At 44.3% G+C, this 22059-nt stretch overlaps 1 protein-coding gene across 1 annotated transcript in view; it reads left to right on the forward strand.

Moving 5' to 3' along the window:
* Positions 1–11625, forward strand: part of LOC109888460 (switch-associated protein 70-like) — a 42198-nt gene extending 30573 nt beyond the window's left edge. The window contains exons 8-12 of the mRNA XM_020479654.2: positions 7536–7643; positions 7971–8137; positions 10109–10307; positions 10759–10855; positions 11033–11625. Coding sequence (XP_020335243.2) covers positions 7536–7643; positions 7971–8137; positions 10109–10307; positions 10759–10855; positions 11033–11151 — 690 coding nt within the window. The 3' untranslated portion in view covers positions 11152–11625. The remainder of the gene's footprint in view (positions 1–7535; positions 7644–7970; positions 8138–10108; positions 10308–10758; positions 10856–11032) is intronic.
* The last annotated feature ends 10434 nt before the right edge of the window (positions 11626–22059 follow it).

The following is a 22059-nucleotide window of genomic DNA, read 5'->3' on the forward strand; positions in this document are numbered from 1 at the left end:
CTCTGTATACATCAATGAGGTCGCTCTTGCTGCTGGTGAGTCCCTGATCCACCTCTACGCAGACGACACCATTCTGTATACTTCCGGCCCTTCTTTGGACACTGTGTTAACAACCCTCCAGGCAAGCTTCAATGCCATACAACTCTCCTTCCGTGGCCTCCAATTGCTCTTAAATACAAGTAAAACTAAATGCATGCTCTTCAACCGATCGCTACCTGCACCTACCCGCCTGTCCAACATCACTACTCTGGACGGCTCTGACTTAGAATACGTGGACAACTACAAATACTTAGGTGTCTGGTTAGACTGTAAACTCTCCTTCCAGACCCATATCAAACATCTCCAATCCAAAGTTAAATCTAGAATTGGCTTCCTATTTCGCAACAAAGCATCCTTCACTCATGCTGCCAAACATACCCTTGTAAAACTGACCATCCTACCAATCCTCGACTTTGGCGATGTCATTTACAAAATAGCCTCAAATACCCTACTCAACAAATTGGATGCAGTCTATCACAGTGCAATCCGTTTTATCACCAAAGCCCCATATACTACCCACCATTGCGACCTGTACGCTCTCGTTGGCTGGCCCTCGCTTCATACTCGTCGCCAAACCCACTGGCTCCATGTCATCTACAAGACCCTGCTAGGTAAAGTCCCCCCTTATCTCAGCTCGCTGGTCACCATAGCATCTCCCACCTGTAGCACACGCTCCAGCAGGTATATCTCTCTAGTCACCCCCAAGACCAATTCTTTCTTTGGCCGCCTCTCCTTCCAGTTCTCTGCTGCCAATGACTGGAACGAACTACAAAAATCTCTGAAACTGGAAACACTTATCTCCCTCACTAGCTTTAAGCACCAACTGTCAGAGCAGCTCACAGATTACTGCACCTGTACATAGCCCACCTATAATTTAGCCCAAACAACTACCTCTTTCCCAACTGTATTTAATTTGTATTTATTTATTTATTTTGCTCCTTTGCACCCCATTATTTTTTTATTTCTACTTTGCACATTCTTCCATTGCAAAACTACCATTCCAGTATTTTACTTGCTATATTGTATTTACTTTGCCATCATGGCCTTTTTTTTGCCTTTACCTCCCTTCTCACCTCATTTGCTCACATTGTATATAGACTTGTTTATACTGCATTATTGACTGTATGTTTGTTTTTACTCCATGTGTAACTCTGTGTCGTTTTATCTGTCGAACTGCTTTGCTTTATCTTGGCCAGGTCGCAATTGTAAATGAGAACTTGTTCTCAACTTGCCTACCTGGTTAAATAAAGGTAAAATAAAATAAAAAAATAAATAGCAGTGAAAGTTTACATTATGTTTTCGAATAACATCCCCAAGAGGTAAAATATATAGTGAAAACAATAGTGGTCCTAAAACGGAACCTTGAGGAACACCGAAATTTACAGTTGATTTGTCAGAGGACAAACCATTCACAGAGACAAACTGATATCTTTCCGACAGATAAGATCTAAACCAGGCCAGAACATGTCCGTGTAGACCAATTTGGGTTTCCAATCTCTCCAAAAGAATGTGGTGATCGATGGTATCAAAAGCAGCACTAAGGTCTAGGAGCACGAGGACAGATGCAGAGCCTCGGTCCGATGCCATTAAAATGTCATTTACCACCTTCACAAGTGCCGTCTCAGTGCTATGATGGGGTCTAAAACCAGACTGAAGCATTTCGTATACATTGTTTGTCTTCAGGAAGGCAGTGAGTTGCTGCGCAACAGCCTTCTCTAAAATTTTTGAGAGGAATGGAAGATTCGATATAGGCCGATAGTTTTTTATATTTTCTGGGTCAAGGTTTGGCTTTTTCAAGAGAGGCTTTATTACTGCCACTTTTAGTGAGTTTGGTACACATCCAGTGGATAGAGAGCCGTTTATTATGTTCAACATAGGAGGGCCAAGCACAGGAAGCAGCTCTTTCAGTAGTTTAGTTGGAATAGGGTCCAGTATGCAGCTTGAAGGTTTAGAGGCCATGATTATTTTCATCATTGTGTCAAGAGATATAGTACTAAAACACTTGAGCGTCTCTCTTGATCCTAGGTCCTGGCAGAGTTTTGCAGACTCAGGACAACTGAGGTTTGGAGGAATACGCAGGTTTAAAGAGGAGTCCGTAATTTGCTTTCTAATAATCATAATCTTTTCCTCAAAGAAGTTCATGAATTTATCACTGCTAAAGTGAAAGTCATCCTCTCTTGGGGAATGCTGCTTTTTAGTTAGCTTTGCGACAGTATTAAAAAGGAATTTCGGATTGTTCTTATTTTCCTCAATTAAGTTAGAAAAATAGGATGATCGAGCAGCAGTAAGGGCTCTACGGTACTGCACGGTACCGTCCTTCCAAGCTAGTCGGAAGACTTCCAGTTTGGTGTGGCGCCATTTCCGTTCCAATTTTCTGGAAGCTTGCTTCAGAGCTCGGGTATTTTCTGTGTACCAGGGAGCTAGTAATACATATTTACACAGAGGCAGGGGAAGGAGAGCCTACAGAGTCACAAGCAGCTAGTTTTGATGTCTATATATGTATTATAGTATCAGAAAGAGCAGATTCTGCAGTTTCTAAATCATATATCCTTGTTAAACAACTCTTAAAAAGGACCCCTTGAGCTCGATTTCAAAATATAATATAATAATTACATGCGCAACTCTCAAGCCACAGTAATATATTTAAACTCAAAATATGCCATTCTGTTCTTTTGAAATGCATTTACTTGATTTCATAATGTTCCTTAAAGCCCCCATGCAGTCTTTTTAATGTTATTTTTAAAATCATGACTCTATCTGTAATAAATCACTATCTGTGTTCGAATACCCATACTAACATTCTGTATACATACTTAATGAGTATATACTACATATATACTACATATCATTTTAGTATATTGTAAACAAATGTTTCAGTATCGTTTCAGTTGAGTACTAGCGCTTCTCCTGTCTACCGGAAGTTGATGCTGTTGCTATGCAACCTATTGCTAGCGTGTTAGCATAACAAATGACTAGCTAGACATATTACGATTTTGGGTGTTTGTAAACATCACTCTGACCATTTTACTCACCCTAGCAGAGCTGGTTAGGCTGTTTTTATGTTGTTCATAGCATTGGTGACTGTAACTGTGCTGCTGGCAACAATTTAATTACGTTTTTTATTTTTTATTACGACTTTTACTGACACCGACCATATTCAACGGGTGTTGAGCGTTTGTAAATTCATCAGTTATTCTGTACTCTGGCGCACTCAGTGTTCTGAAATCGGAGTAGAAATCAAATTCTATTTGTCATATACACATGGTTAGCAGATGTTAATGCAAGTATAGCAAAATGCTTGTGCTTCTAGTTCCAACAATGCAGTAATAACCAACGAGTAATCTAACCTAACAATTCCACAACAACTACCTTATACACACAAGTGTAAAGGGATGAAGAATATGTATATAAAAATATATGAATGAGTGATGGTACAGAACAGCATAGGCAAGATGCAGTAGATGGTATAGAGTACAGTATATACATATAAGATGAGTAATGTAGGGTATGTAAATATAAAAGTGGCATTGTTTAAAGTGGCTAGTGATACATGTATTACATCAAAATGGCAAGATGCAGTAGATGAGTACAGTATATACATATGAGATGAGTAATGTAGTGTATGTAAACATTATATGAAGTGGCATTGTTTAAAGTGGCTAGTGATAAATTTTTACATCCATTTTTCCATTATTAAAGTGGCTGGAGTTGAGTCAGTATGTTGGCAGCAGCCACTCAATGTTAGTGGTGGCTGTTTAACAGTCTGATGGCCTTGAGATAGAAGCTGTTTTTCAGTCTCTCTGTCCCTGCTTTGATGCACCTGTTCTGACCTCGCCTTCTGGATGATAGCGGGGTGAACAGGCAGTGGCTCGGGTGGTTGTTGTCCTTGATGATCTTTATGGCCTTCCTGTGACATCGAGTGGTGTAGGTGTCCTGGAGGGCAGGTAGTTTGCCCCCGGTGATGCGTTGTGCAGACCTCACTACCCTCTGGAGAACCTTACGGTTGTGGGCAGAGCAGTTGCCGTACCTGGCGGTGATACAGCCCGACAGTATGCTCTCGATTGTGCATCTGTAAAAGTTGCTTTTGGTGACAAGCCAAATTTATTCAGCCTCCTGAGGTTGAAGAGGCGCTGCTGCGCCTTCTTCACCATGCTGTCTGTGTGAGTGGACCAATTCAGCTTGTCCGTGATGTGTACGCCGAGGAACTTAAAACTTTCTACCCTCTCCACTACTGTCCCATCGATGTGGATAGGTTGGTTCTCCCTCTGCTGTTTCCTGAAGTCCACGATCATCGCCTTTGTTTTGTTGACGTTGAGTGTGAGGTTATTTTCCTGACACCACACTCCGAGGGCCCTCACCTCCTCCCTGTAGGCTGTCTTGTCGTTGTTGGTAATCAAGCCTACCACTGTAGTGTCGTCTGCAAACTTGATGATTGAGTTGGAGGCGTGCGTGGCCACGCAGTCGTGGGTGAACAGGGAGTACAGGAGAGGGCTCAGAACGCACCCTTGTGGGGCCCCAGTGTTGAGGATCAGCGGGGTGGAGATGTTGTTACCTACCCTCACCACCTGGGGGCGGCCTGTCAGGATGTCCAGGACCCAGTTGCACAGGGTGGGGTCGAGACCCAGGGTCTCGAGCTTGATGATGAGTTTGGAGGGTACTATGGTGTTATGAGCTGTGCTGATGAACAGCATTCTCACATAGATATTCCTCTTGTCCAGATGGGTTAGGGCAGTGTGGTTGCAATTGCGTCGTCTGTGGACCTATTGGGGCGGTAAGCAAATTGGAGTGGGTCTAGGGTGTCAGGTAGGGTGGAGGTGGTGTGGTCCTTGACTAGTCTTTCAAAGCACTTCATGATGACGGAAGTGAGTGCTACAGGGCGGTAGTCATTTAGCTCAGTTACCTTAGCTTTCTTGGAAACAGGAACAATGGTGGCCCTCTTGAAGCATGTGGGAACAGCAGACTGGGATAAGGATTGATTGAATATGTCCGTAAACACACCAGCCAGCTGGTCTGCGCATGCTCTGAGGACGCGGCTGGCGATGCCGTCTGGGCCTGCAGCCTTGCGAGGGTTAACACGTTTAAATGTTTTTCTCACTTCGGCTGCAGTGAAGGAGAGTCCACAGGTTTTGGTAGCGGGCCGTGTCAGTGGCACTGTATTGTCCTCAAAGCGAGCAAAGAAGTTGTTTAGTCTATTTGGGAGCAAGACATCCTGGTCCGCAACGGGGCTGGTTTTCCTTTTGTAATCCGTGATTGACTGTAGACCCTGCCACATACAGTGCCTTGCGAAAGTATTCGGCCCCCTTGAACTTTGCGACCTTTTGCCACATTTCAGGCTTCAAACATAAAGATATAAAACTGCATTTTTTTGTGAAGAATCAACAACAAGTGGGACACAATCATGAAGTGGAACGACATTTATTGGATATTTCAAACTTTTTTAACAAATCAAAAACTGAAGAATTGGGCGTGCAAAATTATTCAGCCCCTTTACTTTCAGTGCAGCAAACTCTCTTCAGAAGTTCAGTGAGGATCTCTGAATGATCCAATGTTGACCTAAATGACTAATGATGATAAATACAATCCACCTGTGTGTAATCAAGTGATAGTCTCAGAGGTCCGTTAAAAGCGCAGAGAGCATCATGAAGAACAAGGAACACACCAGGCAGGTCCGAGATACTGTTGTGAAGAAGTTTAAAGCCGGATTTGGATACAAAAAGATTTCCCAAGCTTTAAACATCCCAAGGAGCACTGTGCAAGTGATAATATTGAAATGGAAGGAGTATCAGACCACTGCAAATCTACCAAGACCTGGCCGTCCCTCTAAACTTTCAGCTCATACAAGGAGAAGACTGATCAGAGATGCAGCCAAGAGGCCCATGGTCACTCTGGATGAACTGCAGAGATCTACAGCTGAGGTGGGAGACTATGTCCATAGGACAACAATCAGTCGTATATTGCACAAATCTGGCCTTTATGGAAGAGTGGCAAGAAGAAAGACATTTCTTAAAGATATCCATAAAAAGTGTCGTTTAAAGTTTGCCACAAGCCACCTGGGAGACACACCAAACATGTGGAAGAAGGTGCTCTGGTCAGATGAAACCAAAATTGAACTTTTTGGCAACAATGCAAAACGTTATGTTTGGCGTAAAAGCAACACAGCTCATCACCCTGACCACACCATCCCCACTGTCAAACATGGTGGTGGCAGCATCATGGTTTGGGCCTGCTTTTCTTCAGCAGGGACAGGGAAGATGGTTAAAATTGATGGGAAGATGGATGGAGCCAAATACAGGACCATTCTGGAAGAAAACCTGATGGAGTCTGCAAAAGACCTGAGACTGGGACGGAGATTTGTCTTCCAACAAGACAATGATCCAAAACATAAAGCATAATCTACAATGGAATGGTTCAAAAATAAACATATCCAGGTGTTAGAATGGCCAAGTCAAAGTCCAGACCTGAATCCAATCGAGAATCTGTGGAAAGAACTGAAAACTGCTGTTCACAAATGCTCTCCATCCAACCTCACTGAGCTCGAGCTGTTTTGCAAGGAGGAATGGGAAAAAATGTCAGTCTCTCGATGTGCAAAACTGATAGAGACATACCCCAAGCGACTTACAGCTGTAATCGCAGCAAAAGGTGGCGCTACAAAGTATTAACTTAAGGGGGCTGAATAATTTTGCACGCCCAATTTTTCAGTTTTTGATTTGTTAAAAAAGTTTGAAATATCCAATAAATGTCGTTCCACTTCATGATTGTGTCCCACTTGTTGTTGATTCTTCACAAAAAAATACAGTTTTATATCTTTATGTTTGAAGCCTGAAATGTGGTAAAAGGTTGCAAAGTTCAAGGGGGCCGAATACTTTCGCAAGGCACTGTACCTCTTGTGTCTGAGCCATTGAGTTGTGACTCTACTTTGTCTCTATGGGTAAAAGCAGTGGTTCGTGCTTTCAGTTTCGCGCGAATGCTGCCATCAATCCACGATTTCTGGTTTGGGAATGTTTTAATAGTTGCTGTGAGTACGACATCGCTGATACACTTGCTAATAAACTCGCTCATCGAATCAGCGTATTCGTCAATGTTGTTGTTTGACGCAGTGCGGAACATATCCCAATCCATGTGATCAAAGTAATCTTGAAGCGTGGAATCAGATTGGTCGGACCAGCGTTGAACAGACCTGAGCGCGGGAGCTTCCTGTTTTAGTCTCTGTCTATAGGCTGGGAGCAACAAAATGGAGTCGTGGGACTAGGAATGTGAAACGAGGCGGCCATCTCTGTCGGCGCCGGAAGTAATCTTTAGCCAGAATTAACGCACAGCGACTATACCACTTAGCTAAGAATTATTTGAATAATCAAGTCAATAAATGTTAGGTAATTATTTAGATAGCGGATAGTTAATAATAAACTGCCTGGCAAGTTCGATGTATTAGTAGCCAACTAACATTAGGCTTTTCTAGTGTTAAGTGTTAAGGCTTCCTCTCCTTTGGCTTCTGACAGAAACTGGAGGAGGCAGCGGCCACAGCGACTCTGGAGGAGCAGAGGAGAAAACAGACCCAGACTGACCTGCAGGACCGCTACAGAACAGACCTGGAGAGAGAGAAAATGGTAACCAACCACAAAGCGACACTCTAGCTCTGTTCCAGGAAGTTAATACTCAGAATCACTGCAACAACGTATTACTCAGCAAGACTTCTCTCATGACTTTGAATCATTGCGTTTGATGTATAACCAAGTATTATTACTATTAGTATTACTATTACTCACAGTATGTGTATTATTTATGGAGTTTTCACTAAACAGAATTGATTGTCATATGCACAGCACATGCTACTTTGTACTGTGGTGGTGTGTGTGCACGTGTGTGTGCGTGTGTGCATTCATATCTGTGTCCAGATTATCATATCAACCTGCGTGTGTCCATTGTCCCGTCAGGTTCGTCAGCAGATGGAGGAGCAGGTGGCCCAGAAGTCCAGTGAGTTGGAGCAGTACCTGCAGCGTGTCAGGGAGCTGGAGGACATGTACCACCGCCTGGAGGATGCACTAGAGGATGAGAGACAGGCCAGGCAGGATGAGGAGATCATGCGCAAATTACAGACCAGGTTAGACGCAACACACACTTGACACACTCATAGACAGTAGCCTTACACTGAGTGTACAAGACATTAGGAACACCTTTCTAATATTGAGTTGCTTTCCCTTTTGCCCTCATATTTATCTAATTAACTAACTGTTGAATTGTTACACAATTAAATTAATCATGTAGCAATGAACTAATTAGGATCTGGGGCACCACGAGAGTGGTTCTTTAAAGCGTTACCATCTCCCGAATTAAACTGAAAGATCTTTACCTATCATATCTATAAACAGTCAACTTATTAATCATAACCTCATATCCTCATAATATTATATCATCATTCTGAGCAGTCGTAACCTCCTTGCATCTGCAAAAACCCGAGCCTTAATTATGATTCAGTACTACACAAATTGGTTTAATTATTTATTTACGAGCTAATTAAATGAGAACACAGGATAAACACACACACTCTGCACCGGTTATTATCCCAAGCAGAATGACAACAACATAGATGCTTGTTAAAGAAGAGATGGAGAGAGAGGGACAGAGACACTTAACACTGCCACATTCAGAAACTACTCTCACCTACAATAGCCATATACTTTGCACACGAACCGCCGCCCGCTTTGAGCTAGACATCATGAATGTATTTGCGTGAAATGCCTGGGGTTGCCGGGGAACTCTCGGTAAACGGGGCAGCCTTGAAAAGGGTGTTGGGCCTTTTTTTGTCGAAAATGACTCAAACAACTCTTCTACTGTTGTCCTTCTTCGCAGTCCGGTATCTGGGGACTTGTTGTGTAGTCCTGAACAGAACTACAGAGTTGATTTTCCTTCCATTCACTCTTGAAGATACTTCTTTGAAGATAGGCTAGCCAGCTGTATCAATGGTTTCCCAGTGGGGGGATGAGAGTAACATAATACAATGGTTTGAGCAGAGTAACAGGATGGTCCTACTTAAATTCGCTTTCGAAGATACTTTACTTAGGACAGCTAAACAGCCGTTCCAGTGATTGTCCTGGAGGTGAGTTTATCGTCTCCACCTCGTGTTGAGATTCAAAGTTCAAACCATTTTAAACATGTAGTTGCTGCTTCACACTTTTTCTGGTTCAATGTGTTTTTTTCTTAACCCATCATTTATACCTTTTGCTCGAAAGGTATAAGGTATAAGGTTCCGGCAGGCAGGCACGCTCCCTGACCTCACTCTGGGGTGGTGATTACTCACTGTGCAATATTTTGGAAAACAATGATCTCTTATAACTTCTCAAATCACATCCCTCTCTTAACAAAAAAACACATAATTTTCCATATTACATGCACAACCCATAGTATGGAAACTTTTTCCATGTGGTATGTATACTTTCCAAGTTATAGTATTTCCTTCATAACATTTTTAATGACATCACAAAACAACAAACAAAATGACACTTTCTACATTAGAAATATTGTTCCAGTATTCACTTTTTAACGTGTTAGAGTTTCAGTGGGAAAAGGTCTGTTGAGACAAAGAACGTTCCTTTGGTGAATTTGGAGAGCGCAAGCCTGGATCTTCTCCCTTGATTTACAACAGGACGTGAGTGTCAATCCCCACTCGTTATTTCCTCCCCCATCTACGGGTGAAATGGGGTCTGATTGATGTTTTTCATTGTAAACCTGATCTGACCTATTTGGATTCTCATGGTCAGTCATGACAAAGGGATCCTAGCTTTCACCTGGATTAACCTGGTCAGTCTATGTCATGGAAAGAGCAGGTGTTTCTAATGTTTTGTACACTCAGTGTTCGTGCACAGGTTAAAGGTAGTACACTATATAGGGAAAATGGTGCCATGTTATACACAACTTCACACACAGATGTAGTGTACATTATTACACAAAAACAGTGTATCAGTAGGCTGTGTATAGATGTTAACGTTCACATTCTCAGGCTTCTGCACCCAGCATTTGTTTGAGTCTGTCTGTGATTGGTTCATGTGGTGTGTCTGTTTCTGCATGTACACAGGCTTCTGGAGGAGGAGTCAGCCAAGCGGGCGGAGCTGGAGCAAATCCACCTGCAGCAGCAGAGAGCCATCTCCCAGACCCAGGCTGAGAAGCAGGAGCTGGAGAGCGAGCGGCTGGCCAAGGAGATGGCCCTGCAGGCAGCCATGTTGCAGCTGGAGAGACTTGAGAGAGAGAGGCACGGAGCACTGGAGCAGTACGAGGTCAGAGAACAACACCCTGTCTGTGTTTCAATATGGCTGTTAGTAGGGACCTATTAACACTTCACTTAAAGTAAGGTGTTGCCGGGACATTTCATAAACAAGATTAAAACAAATTTGGCAGGGAGTACTTCCTTTTGACCTATATGTCTGTGAGCAACTACGTGTCTTTATTCAGCTGAAGATAGTGTTGAGTCAGTGGAAGGCTGCCTGAAACAGACAGTCCGTCCCTGGCACCAAACGTACCTTCTTCTCGAATTACTCCTCTGTCAACTGTTGACACAACACAAAACTATCATAGAGGTCTCTTCTTGCACTCTGTTGCCATCTAGTGGTGATTTCACTGAGAACTGTCTCTACTTCAAGAAGAACAGCATAACTTATTTATTACTTAAAGGGACTTGGCCATCATTGAGATATATGGATAAACTATGTGTGTGTGTTTGTGTTACAGGAGGTGAGAATGAAATTGGAGCAGGCAGCTAATAAGACCAAGAGCTGGAAGGACAAGGTGGCCAAGCATGAGGGACTGGTCCGTCTCATCCAGCCAGGTAAGTAAGAATGAGAGAGGCCAACATCACCATAGTAGAATGTCATCCACTGCATGTTCATGTTCTGTTCTGTTCTCCTCTCCATACTCATATTACAATGCTATTCATGTCTTTGTTCTATTGATCTATTGTTTTAATACAGTATGTGATGTTTTCTTTCTCCTTCTGTCTGTGAAGGTGATAAAGGACCACAGAGGATGACTAACTGGGGCCCAGCAGCCTTCACAGACACTGAGCTGGACCTGAGGAAGAAGTCCTGGCAGGAGAGGAAGAACCACAACCAGTCAGCCCAGTAGACTAGAGATGGTGCTTCTTACCTGATGGTCCAGACATCTTACTGTGATCGTGTAGCATCACAATACTGTTGTCGTATTGTTGTTGAGAATTAACTAATGTGTACGGTTGCAAAATTCCTGAAACTTTCCCAAAATGTCCAGGATCTCCAGAAATCCCGATTGCTGGATTCTGGATTTCCTGCTTATTTTCTCCTAATTCTGTGAATCTTCTAACCAGGATATCTGGAATTTTGCAACCCTACTAATGTGCCAATGCTTTGACATTCCAAGTGTTTCACCATTCTGTGGTCTGATAAGTCTTTAACCAGGAAATAGAGTTGTAGATATTCAGTGAATAATATGTTAAACTTATTTTTTTAAATAATGTCATGAGAAAGTAATACGATTAAAGTAATGAGATAAAAGTAATAAGATGTTTTCTATTTAAAATGCCAACGCATAAGTAGTGTATCTTATAAAATATATTTAAAGACATTTCTTTATACTGTTGCTGTCTGTTTTATTGGATGAGGGATGTGAGAATTATATGTGTTAGAATAGGCGAGTAGTGAACGGGGTAGGTTAGATATACTATATCCCAAAAATAGATATGGCATGTATATATGACTCTGGGTTAGATATGCTCAGCCTTGATTTATATATTTGATACATTTCATTCAAAAACATTTTTTTCAATCTAACCATTTAAAATGTAATTTCCTGGTTTGCCTGTGGGAACTGTGGAACCTTCAGTAATATTCCTATGAAAGACTTGGCTGATGCCCTCTTGTGGTTTCATGAGTTAAAGCATCTGTTTACGGCTCTGCTGTAACTCACAGTAATATTACACTGTGGTGGGTTGGGAGTTACTGTAGATACCTTGAACCGCTTGAGTCCATAGCTATAGTTCCCCTTGTATTGTAGTCAGGTAAAGTTCAATTTAACCAACATATGCAAGTGTGAGCTGACCTCTGAGCTCGTGTGTGTAATAGTGAATGTTGGTGCAGTGAGAACTGACTGCAGGGATGGAACTGCTGGGATCTAGTGTTTATCTGCGGACTCTGAGCTGGGTTCTATTCTCTCTGGGGGAACCAGGGCCCTGGAATGGGATTCATTTTCTCTCTCTTGGGGCCCTAGGTCCTGCTTAATTCCACTCTCCACTACATCTCAGCCTAGCGCTGCAGATTTCTGTAATGGATGTTCTGCAGAGCTTCAAAGAGCTGGCCTGGCCATCTGTCTGTCTGTCTGAATCTGTCCTGGCAGGCTGAGGTCCAGCTCTCTCTCTCTCTCTCTCTCTCTCTCTCTGAGCCAGCCTGACCAAACCACCCCAACCATGTGTGACTGATAGTGACACCCTCTCCTCATTCATAAACCTGTGGTTTTCATTACAATAACGTCCTACTTTGTGTCATGTCGAAACAAATACAATCTGATTTTCTTATTTCTTTGGGGCCAAATCCTGCTTTTGATTTGCTAAGTCCTGTGTGTGTGTGTGTGCGTGTGTGTGTGTGTGTGTGTGTGTGTGTGTGTGTGAGTGAGCATGTTCTCCTCACATCTGGAGCTCACTACTGTAGGTCTAGGTCTTCTAGACCTTGTACAACAACAGTCAGTCGTGACTAAGTTGGAGTATGAGGAGATCTGTGCAGACTTCTACCAGCCCTTTTCCTTTATGAGAGCTTGGACAAACAATTATGATGATTAATAAATGCTACAGCATGAGCACACCCCCTCATGCCCGGACCCGCACTCTCGTCCACCCTGCTTGGGTTGCGCAGTGAGCTGACTTCACAGAGTGGTCTGGTCAGAGGGCTCGCCCTGGGCGGCCACAGAACAAAGCCATGTCGATGGGAGGAGACAGGAGACCTGACCTCTTGGAGTGTGGAACCACAGGCCTGTCTGTCAGGATGGAGAAACACGCCAAGTAAACATCACAACAACCCCATCACACTGTCACGACAGCCATGCTGCAGCATGATACGCATAGTAAATAATTTTCATAAAACAGGATTTCTCCCTTTAGGCATATTCTTCTCTTCAGGAAAGACTCAAGGATTAAACATCTTAATATAACTAAGCCCTAAGAACAGAAATACAAGTAAGCATAGCTGAAGCAACACAATCCATCAAAGACTCCAGACAGAATTGTTCCAGATCAACCCAGCTCAGAGTGCCTCTCTCCATGTTAACAAAGAGCTGGGCAGGCTTAAACAAAAACACATGAGACATACGTGATTCTATTGTAGCTATCTCTCTTGTTGTTGCTCCAGTAATTGGGCTTTCCAGCCTTTTTTCTGTACTGAATATATATTTTTCCATTCAACTGTTTTATTTCATAGTGGAGAAATCTGCTGTTTTGTCGGTATGTGAAGTGACTTCCATCCTCACTGACAGACTTGAGACTCTGAGACCTGAAAACACCAGGCTCCACACCTCATCTACAGTCTACCCATAGAAGGTTGGTTGAGGTATGAAAATAACCAATTTGACTCATACTGCATTTACATTTTAAACATTTAGCAGACGCAATTATCCACAGCCACGTTCAGTTAGGCGTTACTCTCTGTCAAATTAAATACGTGTTTTGTCTTTGAGGAGGAGAATTATATGAGTTGAGAATGAGGCTTTTGAGAACTGTTAAAGAAGGAATTTTAACAGGAATGACTTCAAATCCTGGAAGGTCGTTTCTTGGTGTCCTGGATTGTCCTGAGTAACACTGTCAATAAGGGTGTCTGCCAACTCTTAAGCCACAACCCTCAACACTGAGCATTCCATCCACCACTTCCTGTTTACTAACTCTGACAAATGGCCCAGTGCCACTCCTCCTCCCTCTCTTCTACTTCCCTTTTCTCCTCTTCTTCTTTCCTCTCCTCCTCCCCAAGAACTTAGTCTCTCTCATCTGCCACCCATTGTCCTCCTCCTCCTATCTCACTCCTCCTCCTCATCCCCCATTCCCTCTTTCCCTTCTCTCTCTCCTCCTCCAACACAAGAAGTTCCTTAGTCTCTCTATCTCCAGTTTGCTCTCCTCCCTCTCCATTTTCCTCAATGAAAGAACCACAAATAAGTTGGTTACGGGTTTTAAATCTGCTCTTTAATCTGCATCTTGCCTTGAGCCAATTACTCCTGTGTGAAAAGTAACTCATTGACCCAGATCATTCTTGTGACATAACAGGAAGGGAAGTGAAGACCGGTGATGAGGCAGGTACATGAGGTGTTGGAAAGGTTGAATTAAACTGTTAATTACTTTTATGCTGCATCCACTTTAAAGGAAACTGTTTGTAAAGAGTGTGACTTACATACATGTGGCCACCCACATGAGCTAGTCAGGGCCAGCCCTAGCCTTTTGGGGGCCCTAAGCAAGATTTGGTTTGCCGGCCATGACAGTAACCTCCCAGCCCCTCAGTAACTCTGCTGAAAGCAGCGCGTCTCTCCAGGCCACCCCAGCTTCCCGAGAACCATGCTTACCTACTCCGAAACGCTTCGCTGGGGAGTCAGGAACCTGTTGGAGTTTCTCTCCCAGTGTTCCCTCATTTTTGAGGGTCAGCCCTCGTATTTCCCCTCGTATTTCCCCTCGGACCGTTCGAAGATGGCGTATCTCATAATGCTGATGTCCGGAAGGGCTCTCGCCTGTCTACGGCGGTGTGGGAACAACAATCTGCAGTGTTCTTCAGTCTGGAGGAGTTTGTGGCTGAAGTGAAAAACGTTGTTTGATTCTCTGTTGTCCGGGAGAGAGGCTGCCCAGAAGTTACTCCCACAGTGTGGAGAACTATGTGGTTGATTTCTGCATGTTGGCTGCCGAGAGTGCCTGGGACCCGGAATCCCAGTTCGACACGTTCCTTCATGGATTATCGGTTTAGGTTAAATACGAGTTTACAGCCCGGGAGCTCCCTACGGATCTTGACTCGCTCATCGCCATGACCATCTGGATCGATGGGTGGCTACAGGAACGTAGGAGGGAAAGGAGGTCTGATTCCGGTCCCACTCGATCGCCCAAGGCTCCCACCTTGCCTCCGAGGAATCCAGGAAGTCCCCGGCGTTTACGTCCCAGAGAGAATCCGAGGATACCCGAATTCCCCCGAGAGTCTCTGAAGTCTGCCTCCTAGCCTCTTCCGGAGCCGATGCAACTCGGCAGAGCTAGGCTGTCTCCAGCCGAACATTTACGCAGACTTAACACCAAGAGTTGTCTGTATTGCGGGACTACCGGTCATTACGTGTCTACCTATCCATTAAAAGACCAGGCTCATCAGTAGGTACGAGTACTCTGCTGGGCCATATGGAGAATTTTTCTATTCCCCTTACTCACACCCCTCTCCATGCCATCCTGCTGTTGGCAACCAGTCGAAATCTCTCCGGGTTAGTGTGCTGGATAGGCGCTCTATAGGCAGTCACCCACAATACTACTATCAACCTGCGAGTGTCAGGGAACCACAGTGAGTCAATGTAGTTCATGCTCATCAAGTCTCCTCAGGTTCACGTTTTATTGGGGTTTTCTTGGGTCCAGCAACACAATCCCCTTATCAACTGGACTGCTGGTGCTATCATGGGCTGGAGCCCATTCTGCTACACCCATTGCCTGAAGTCGGTGCAGCCTGCCCCGGGATGTCTTCCTGTGGGCTCGGAAGAAGCCTCGAACCTCTCCGCCGTTCCCGCGGAGTACCAGGACCTCTGGGGGGTTTTCAGCAAGGCCCGGGCCACTTCGCCTCCTCCACATCGACCCTATGACTGCGGGACCCCCCTCGAGGGGGCATGTGCACATGTGCTCACTATGGGCATGATGCATCTGATGGCTCTCATCACTCTTTATCAGTGACATCAACCTGCCTTCTGGGTGATAAGAGCCAGACCAGGTCCTGTGGTTCTCCTATGGGTCTGTGGTTCTCCTCTCCCAGCATGTTGCTGTGTCCTACACATGTACCAGATGTAATATCGCTAGCTGGTTAGCTGAGTGTACAAGTACTGTTTCCCTTGCTAAACCAAGACCATAGTTGCCACGTACAGCAATGACTCTCTGGTACTGACTCCTTTTGCTTGCACTCCAAAGCCTCTCTTCTGAGAAAAGCCTCTCTTCCTCCTTAACTCTCAGAGTGCGTCACCTCAGCTTTGTTCCCATGCAAGACAAAATATATAAATGAGACCAAACACAGAGAGTAAACATAATGAGAGTCATATGATTATGTGACAGTGATGTCGTTAGTGGGCAGCGATCCAGCCCAGAATGTGATGCACAGGAAGAGAGAGCAATGACCATAGGAGGGAAGGGGAAGAGAGATTGTGAGCCTTGACACTGTGGAGCTGGCAGCAGAGCTTGTTCTGGTGTCCTAATGGACAAAAGAGCACCACCACCTCCCTCACAGCTCATATCAAATCCTTGCCCCCTATCTCCTCCACACCCAGACTAGAGACTTCAACATGAGCTGCCTGGAGGAGAGCAGAACACCACACAGCCGGCTGCCATAAGGGAAACATAACATGGTTGTTTATGTGAGCCCAAGCTACAGTACATTCTCCTAACTCCAACTCCACATGTGTGAATGGCATCTCTGTTTGACAGAGCCATGCCAGATCCTTTGTTTGTCTCCTCCTTGAACTTTGTTCCTGATTTTCTCAAACATTTAATTTCAGACCAAAGGGTATTTGTTCTTAATCTGGATGTTTCAAAGTGGGACTGTGATAAGTCATACACTGGGGTGGAGAAAGACGAACCTGTCATGTCTTAGGTAATGTCCTTCTACAGCAATAATTCTCACTGCTGAGACTTTAATGCTTCAGCACCCCCTACAACTCAACCACACACACAGAACCCACAGTCATTGAGAAAATCATATTGTGGAATCCCAAGTCATTTGGTCCCATGCTAACGTGCTATAATGCTTAAAGTGCAGGACTATTAGCCAGATAGTTTGAACTAACGACAACTACCATTGTGATATAGCTTCTTATACACTGCCACTGCTTCCACAATCAAGACCTACTCAAATTCCAAATGGGTATTTTACAAGAATTAAATAGTAAAACCAAACATTTACACAGAGTGATTTTAGGCCTCCTCTCTGAGGGTTTTTTCCCACTGTCACAATCTGCTTCTGCTTACCAGTAAATTTACAGTTTAAAACAATCGCTTCTCACCCATTTCAAGATTGCCTCCTAGTCCTATATAATAAATCTGCTGTTAAAGACTGTAGGGTTTATTTGTAGCCTGCGATCCAATCTGTTTGGTATTCATTTATATCACTGAGCACATAACTAAGTCAAGGCCTCTACGCCCCTCTCAGTCCTTCAACACATGACCTGTAGACCACTGGGGCCCTTAGTAGCTACATAAAGAAATGAACTTTATTGACCACAGATTTCTCTTGTTCAACAACGTTAGGAGCACAGAGGGTATATCTGATAGGCTGTGCTGGTATCACAGAGGGAAAGGTAGCTGCAGGGCTTGTTTGATTAAGGTAATTTGATAATGTCAACATTGATAACAGAGCTAGAGTGGTTGATTGTCTGTATATGTCCTTCCTGTTGCAGCAAGAGAGAGAGAGAAAGAGGGGTGGGGGGGGCAGAGATTGTATGGTACATCTGATTAGGCTATGGTCCTGGGGAGAAGGACGCTCCCTGCTCCTCTCCATTGAATTAAAACGGAGCAGGACTTGGCTTCAGGCCAGCCGCTAAACTGCCCGTCTCAGGGGAAATTGCACCACACACACACTGACACACACTTCCATTCCCTCTGGGAATATGTTACCTCCAAACTGAGTTAGGATGCTAAACTATTTCCTTTAATGCAAATGACATGATGTGAATTCTCTCCTTCTCTGTCATAGTGAGTGTTCCACTACTTCAAGTCCTGCTCCGCCACCACCAGCATCCCTGTGACTACGGGAACGGGAATGTTTGTCCCAGCTCAGCTGCGGTAGGTACAGCACATCACACTGATTAATTGGCAAGAGTTCACATGATCTTTTCAGAGGTACTTAATTCAAAACCTAAGCTTCACCAGTGACATTTGTCTGTAGTTTTCCATTTGGTTCTCTTCTTCAGTGGAACATCAATTAGAATAGGCCAGAAGTAGTTTTAAGTGAGGGGTGGGGTTCAGTATTGCCTCCCTGCCTATGTTCTGCTCTCGCTTCGCTCTTTAAACTCTGGGGAGAGAATTTTTCAGATCTGGTTTCAATTACTTGCTATTGTTTTCTGTCTTATCTACAGTGTCTGAGCAATGTGTCCCATCATACGGCACGTCCCAATATCCACACTACCACACTACTTAGAATGAATGCCCAATACATTCTAAGTGGTTTACTAGTGTGGACATAAGAACGTAGTATACTCCATCCCCATACTCCTGGTTTAGTGCTCCACAGCTGCTCTCTATAGTAACCAGTGAGTTACTGTAAGTGTGTGAAGTCAGTGGCTGGTTCATCTCCAATTCTGAGGCTCTCTCTCGACTCTCCCAGTCTGAGGCAGGAACCAGAGGAGAAGTAGAGAACAGTAATCTCCTGATCAGTCCCTGGGGGGTCACGGCCGTGTCGAGAGACATTCCAGACATAGCCGCTTCACAGCTCGATTAAACCCAACTGGTAACTGCACACACACAAAGTGAGACCTCAGCACCAACCAGCCAACCGGCCAGGCAGTCAGCCAGGCCCCGGTGCTACTGTACTGTAGGTTCAGCACCAGTCCCTCTCCCAGTCTCCCTCTCAAGTCTCCCTACTCTTCTCTGAGTGGCTTGTTTTAATCACCTCATTCCATTTGATGTGTAGTCCACTCCCTGCTCTTATCATCCAGGAATGTCCAGGCTATCATAAAAGAGAGAGGGTCTAATGGTTCACTTTGATTACCCACACCATACCACCCTTTTGGTACGACTGGGGCTCCACCAGCTCTCTCTGTGTGTGTGTTTGTTCCTTGCGTGCGCGCCATGTACCTCCATGTTCCTCTGATTTATTAGATGTTGGAGGCTTTCAACTTTTGAGGAGGCTGGAGAGGACAGTTCCCCTGCTCCCACAGGTGCTCCCAGCAGCCAGCCCAGAGACAGAATAGAACAGAGCCGAGCCTCCCAGCAGGCGGTGGAAGAGCTTTGACACGATTAAGACCTCATCTGGAACCCAAGCACCCTGCCTGGCCATCTGCTGGTGTGGATCATGGTCGATCCTACATTCAGGCCCAGGCAGCAGGATGTAGAGAATACACATACTGTAACAGACTGGAAGTGGTTAATGACATCCAGATCACAGTGTACCCAAAACCGTAACAGGGACCAACAGTAGAGTGACTTAGTGTCATTCCTCTTCTAGTACGCCAAGAACAACATGCATTTCATCACATGAACAGGTTTTTGGCTGCATGGAAATTAACTTAGGACCCCTATCAAGCTCCATACACGTGCAGAGGAGACATGTCAATAAATTACTGTTAGGAGCAAAGGCCTGGAGACACAGCTGGGAGTCATGGGGCTGAAAAACAGCAGGACGAGGGAGGAAAAGTCTGTAAATCTGTTACGCGGAGTGGAACTGGGCAACCCAAGAACAGACTCAGATGAGGAGACTGGGATGAAGTAACACACAGAGAGAGAGGGAGGGGAGAGAGTACTATGGGAGTGGCGGCAGGTCAAGGAGACACAGGATGTGTTGTAGAGGGCGTTGCAGGAGCTGATGTGACAAAATCTGTAAATCGTACTAAAGAAATCAGTTCCACTGGCAGCAGGATCAACCCTCTGGACATTATTAGAAACAGAAAATCAACACGATAAGAAATCAGAGTTTTTGCAGTTTGAATTTCATTAAACAACTGGAGTTGATGCCCCTGTTCTTTTACAAGTCCTTGCCTTGTCCCAGTGCTGTAAAGCAGGGTTTCCCAAACTCAGTCCTGGGGCCCCCCTGTGTGCACGTTTTGACCTAGCATTACAAAGCTCATTCAAATTATCAAAGCTTGATGATGAGTTGATTATTTGAATCAGCTGTGTAGTTCTAGGACAAAAACAAAAATGTGCACTCAGGGGGGCCTGTGACGACTTCCGCCGAAGTTGGTTCCTCTCCTTGTTCGGGCGGTGTTCGGCGGTCGGTGTCGCCGGTCTTCTAGCCATCATTGATCCATTTTTCATTTTCCATTTGTTTTGGCTTCTCTTCCCACACACCTGGTTTCAATTTCATCATTACATGTTGTGTATTTAACCCTCTGTTCCCCCCATGTCCTTGTCCAGAATGGTTTATTGTAAGTGCTTGTACACAGTATTTTCTGGTGTGCGAAGGGTTTTGTACCCATTGTATTGATTGTTCTGTTTACGGTGATTTTTATTATGAAACTGCACCGTTGTAACAGTTTTTGCCTGACTTCTCTGCCGCCAGTACGCACCCCTTACAGGGCCCCAGGACTGAGTTTGGAAAACCCTGCTGTAAAGGACGCATGAGAAATAAAGCACGTATGGTACCTCAACCTCAGGTCATGCATAAATGTAACAATGAGGCCCAATAAAGAACAATGTAAAAATCTTTCTGCTGTCAGAGTCCGCTCAGTTTGAGAGGTTGAGACATTCTTATTGCTTCTGTACAGTACAGACAGACAGTCTTATAAAATACAGATTTATCTGAAAACAAAAGAAAAACATTTGTCCAGGTTAAAAAAAAGCATATTTCCATTGTTTATTTATTTTGAATGTCCAGATGTGATAAATCACCTCTGTGATACTCTGTCGGATCTGTCAGGCGTTTACTGCTGTACTGGAGTCATGAGAAAACTATCTTCCAGGGTTTCTAAGGTGACACAGACACAATTCAAATAGATAAACAGGCTGCTATGTGTTACTGCAACCAATACAAGACAAAGGGGGGGGACCAGCCTCCAGCCCAGGCCCTGCTTGGTTCACACATCTCAACTGCTGTATTTCATCCTATGACAGTCCTGGATGGAGCTGTTGCTACAGCAATGCATAAATGGCAGAAACAAGTAAACATCAAATAGATGAGTGAAATAGCTGTCTAAAGTGACTGTGGAAAGAGGCCCATCTCAATAATATGATGTGTTTCCCCACTTGATCCAGAGAGGGTGTTTATCAGTGTTCTTTTTCTGGTGATGTGGAACAATGGACTAGAGGACCAGGGAAGACATACATTCCTTACAACAGTCAGAGAACCATTACTAAAGAAACAGAGGGTCTAGCTGGGATATTGTCAAAGTATTATCTCTTACTGCAGACAGTACATTTCAGGACTGGACTGTTTCACCCAGAAGATATGACAGTAAGCTAAAAACACTGCTGTGTATGTGGCCCCAGCCTGAAATGGAAAACACATTTATACTGGTTTCAATATACGCAGATAGACAAACACCAACTAAAACCCAAAACCAAAGTAAACCAAGAGAGGAGCTCCATTCCGTGGGAACATGAGTAGGCATGGACTCTGTGGTCATCATAATGAACTAGAGACTGCAGTTTATACCATCGCTTTTCTCTGCGGTTCTTTAATAATGCTTCTTTATATATTTTCTACATTTATTTGATTCTAGTGGGAACGTAACAAAAGGAGACTAGGGAAGCAGTTTCATTCAGTGCGTTAGGCAAGTGGGAGTGGAGTCTGAAGGACAGATTCGTTTGTGGTGAATAAAACCATCTGTTGCAATTGACTGGTGGCCAACAAATCCACTAGAGGAAAAGATACAGAGAGGCTGGACAGAAGTCAACTGAACACAGCATTACATAACATCACCACTGACACTGACTGACCATTGGCACTTTAGGCTGACCACTGGGGTGACTGGTGGTCTGCTTTGCCCTGTCAGTGTGGTTAACCCTTACCCTCTTCAGAGGCAGAGCTCAACTATGCAAGTCACTCTCCTTGCAAACTGTCCAGATTCCAGAACAATCCTAGCACTGCAGCACAAAAAAATGAAGCACAACATTTCCCTCATACAGACAAATATGGTAATATTGCATTGCATCTCCTA

This window comes from Oncorhynchus kisutch, linkage group LG3 (genome assembly GCF_002021735.2).
Source record: "Oncorhynchus kisutch isolate 150728-3 linkage group LG3, Okis_V2, whole genome shotgun sequence".
NCBI lineage: Eukaryota > Metazoa > Chordata > Actinopteri > Salmoniformes > Salmonidae > Oncorhynchus > Oncorhynchus kisutch.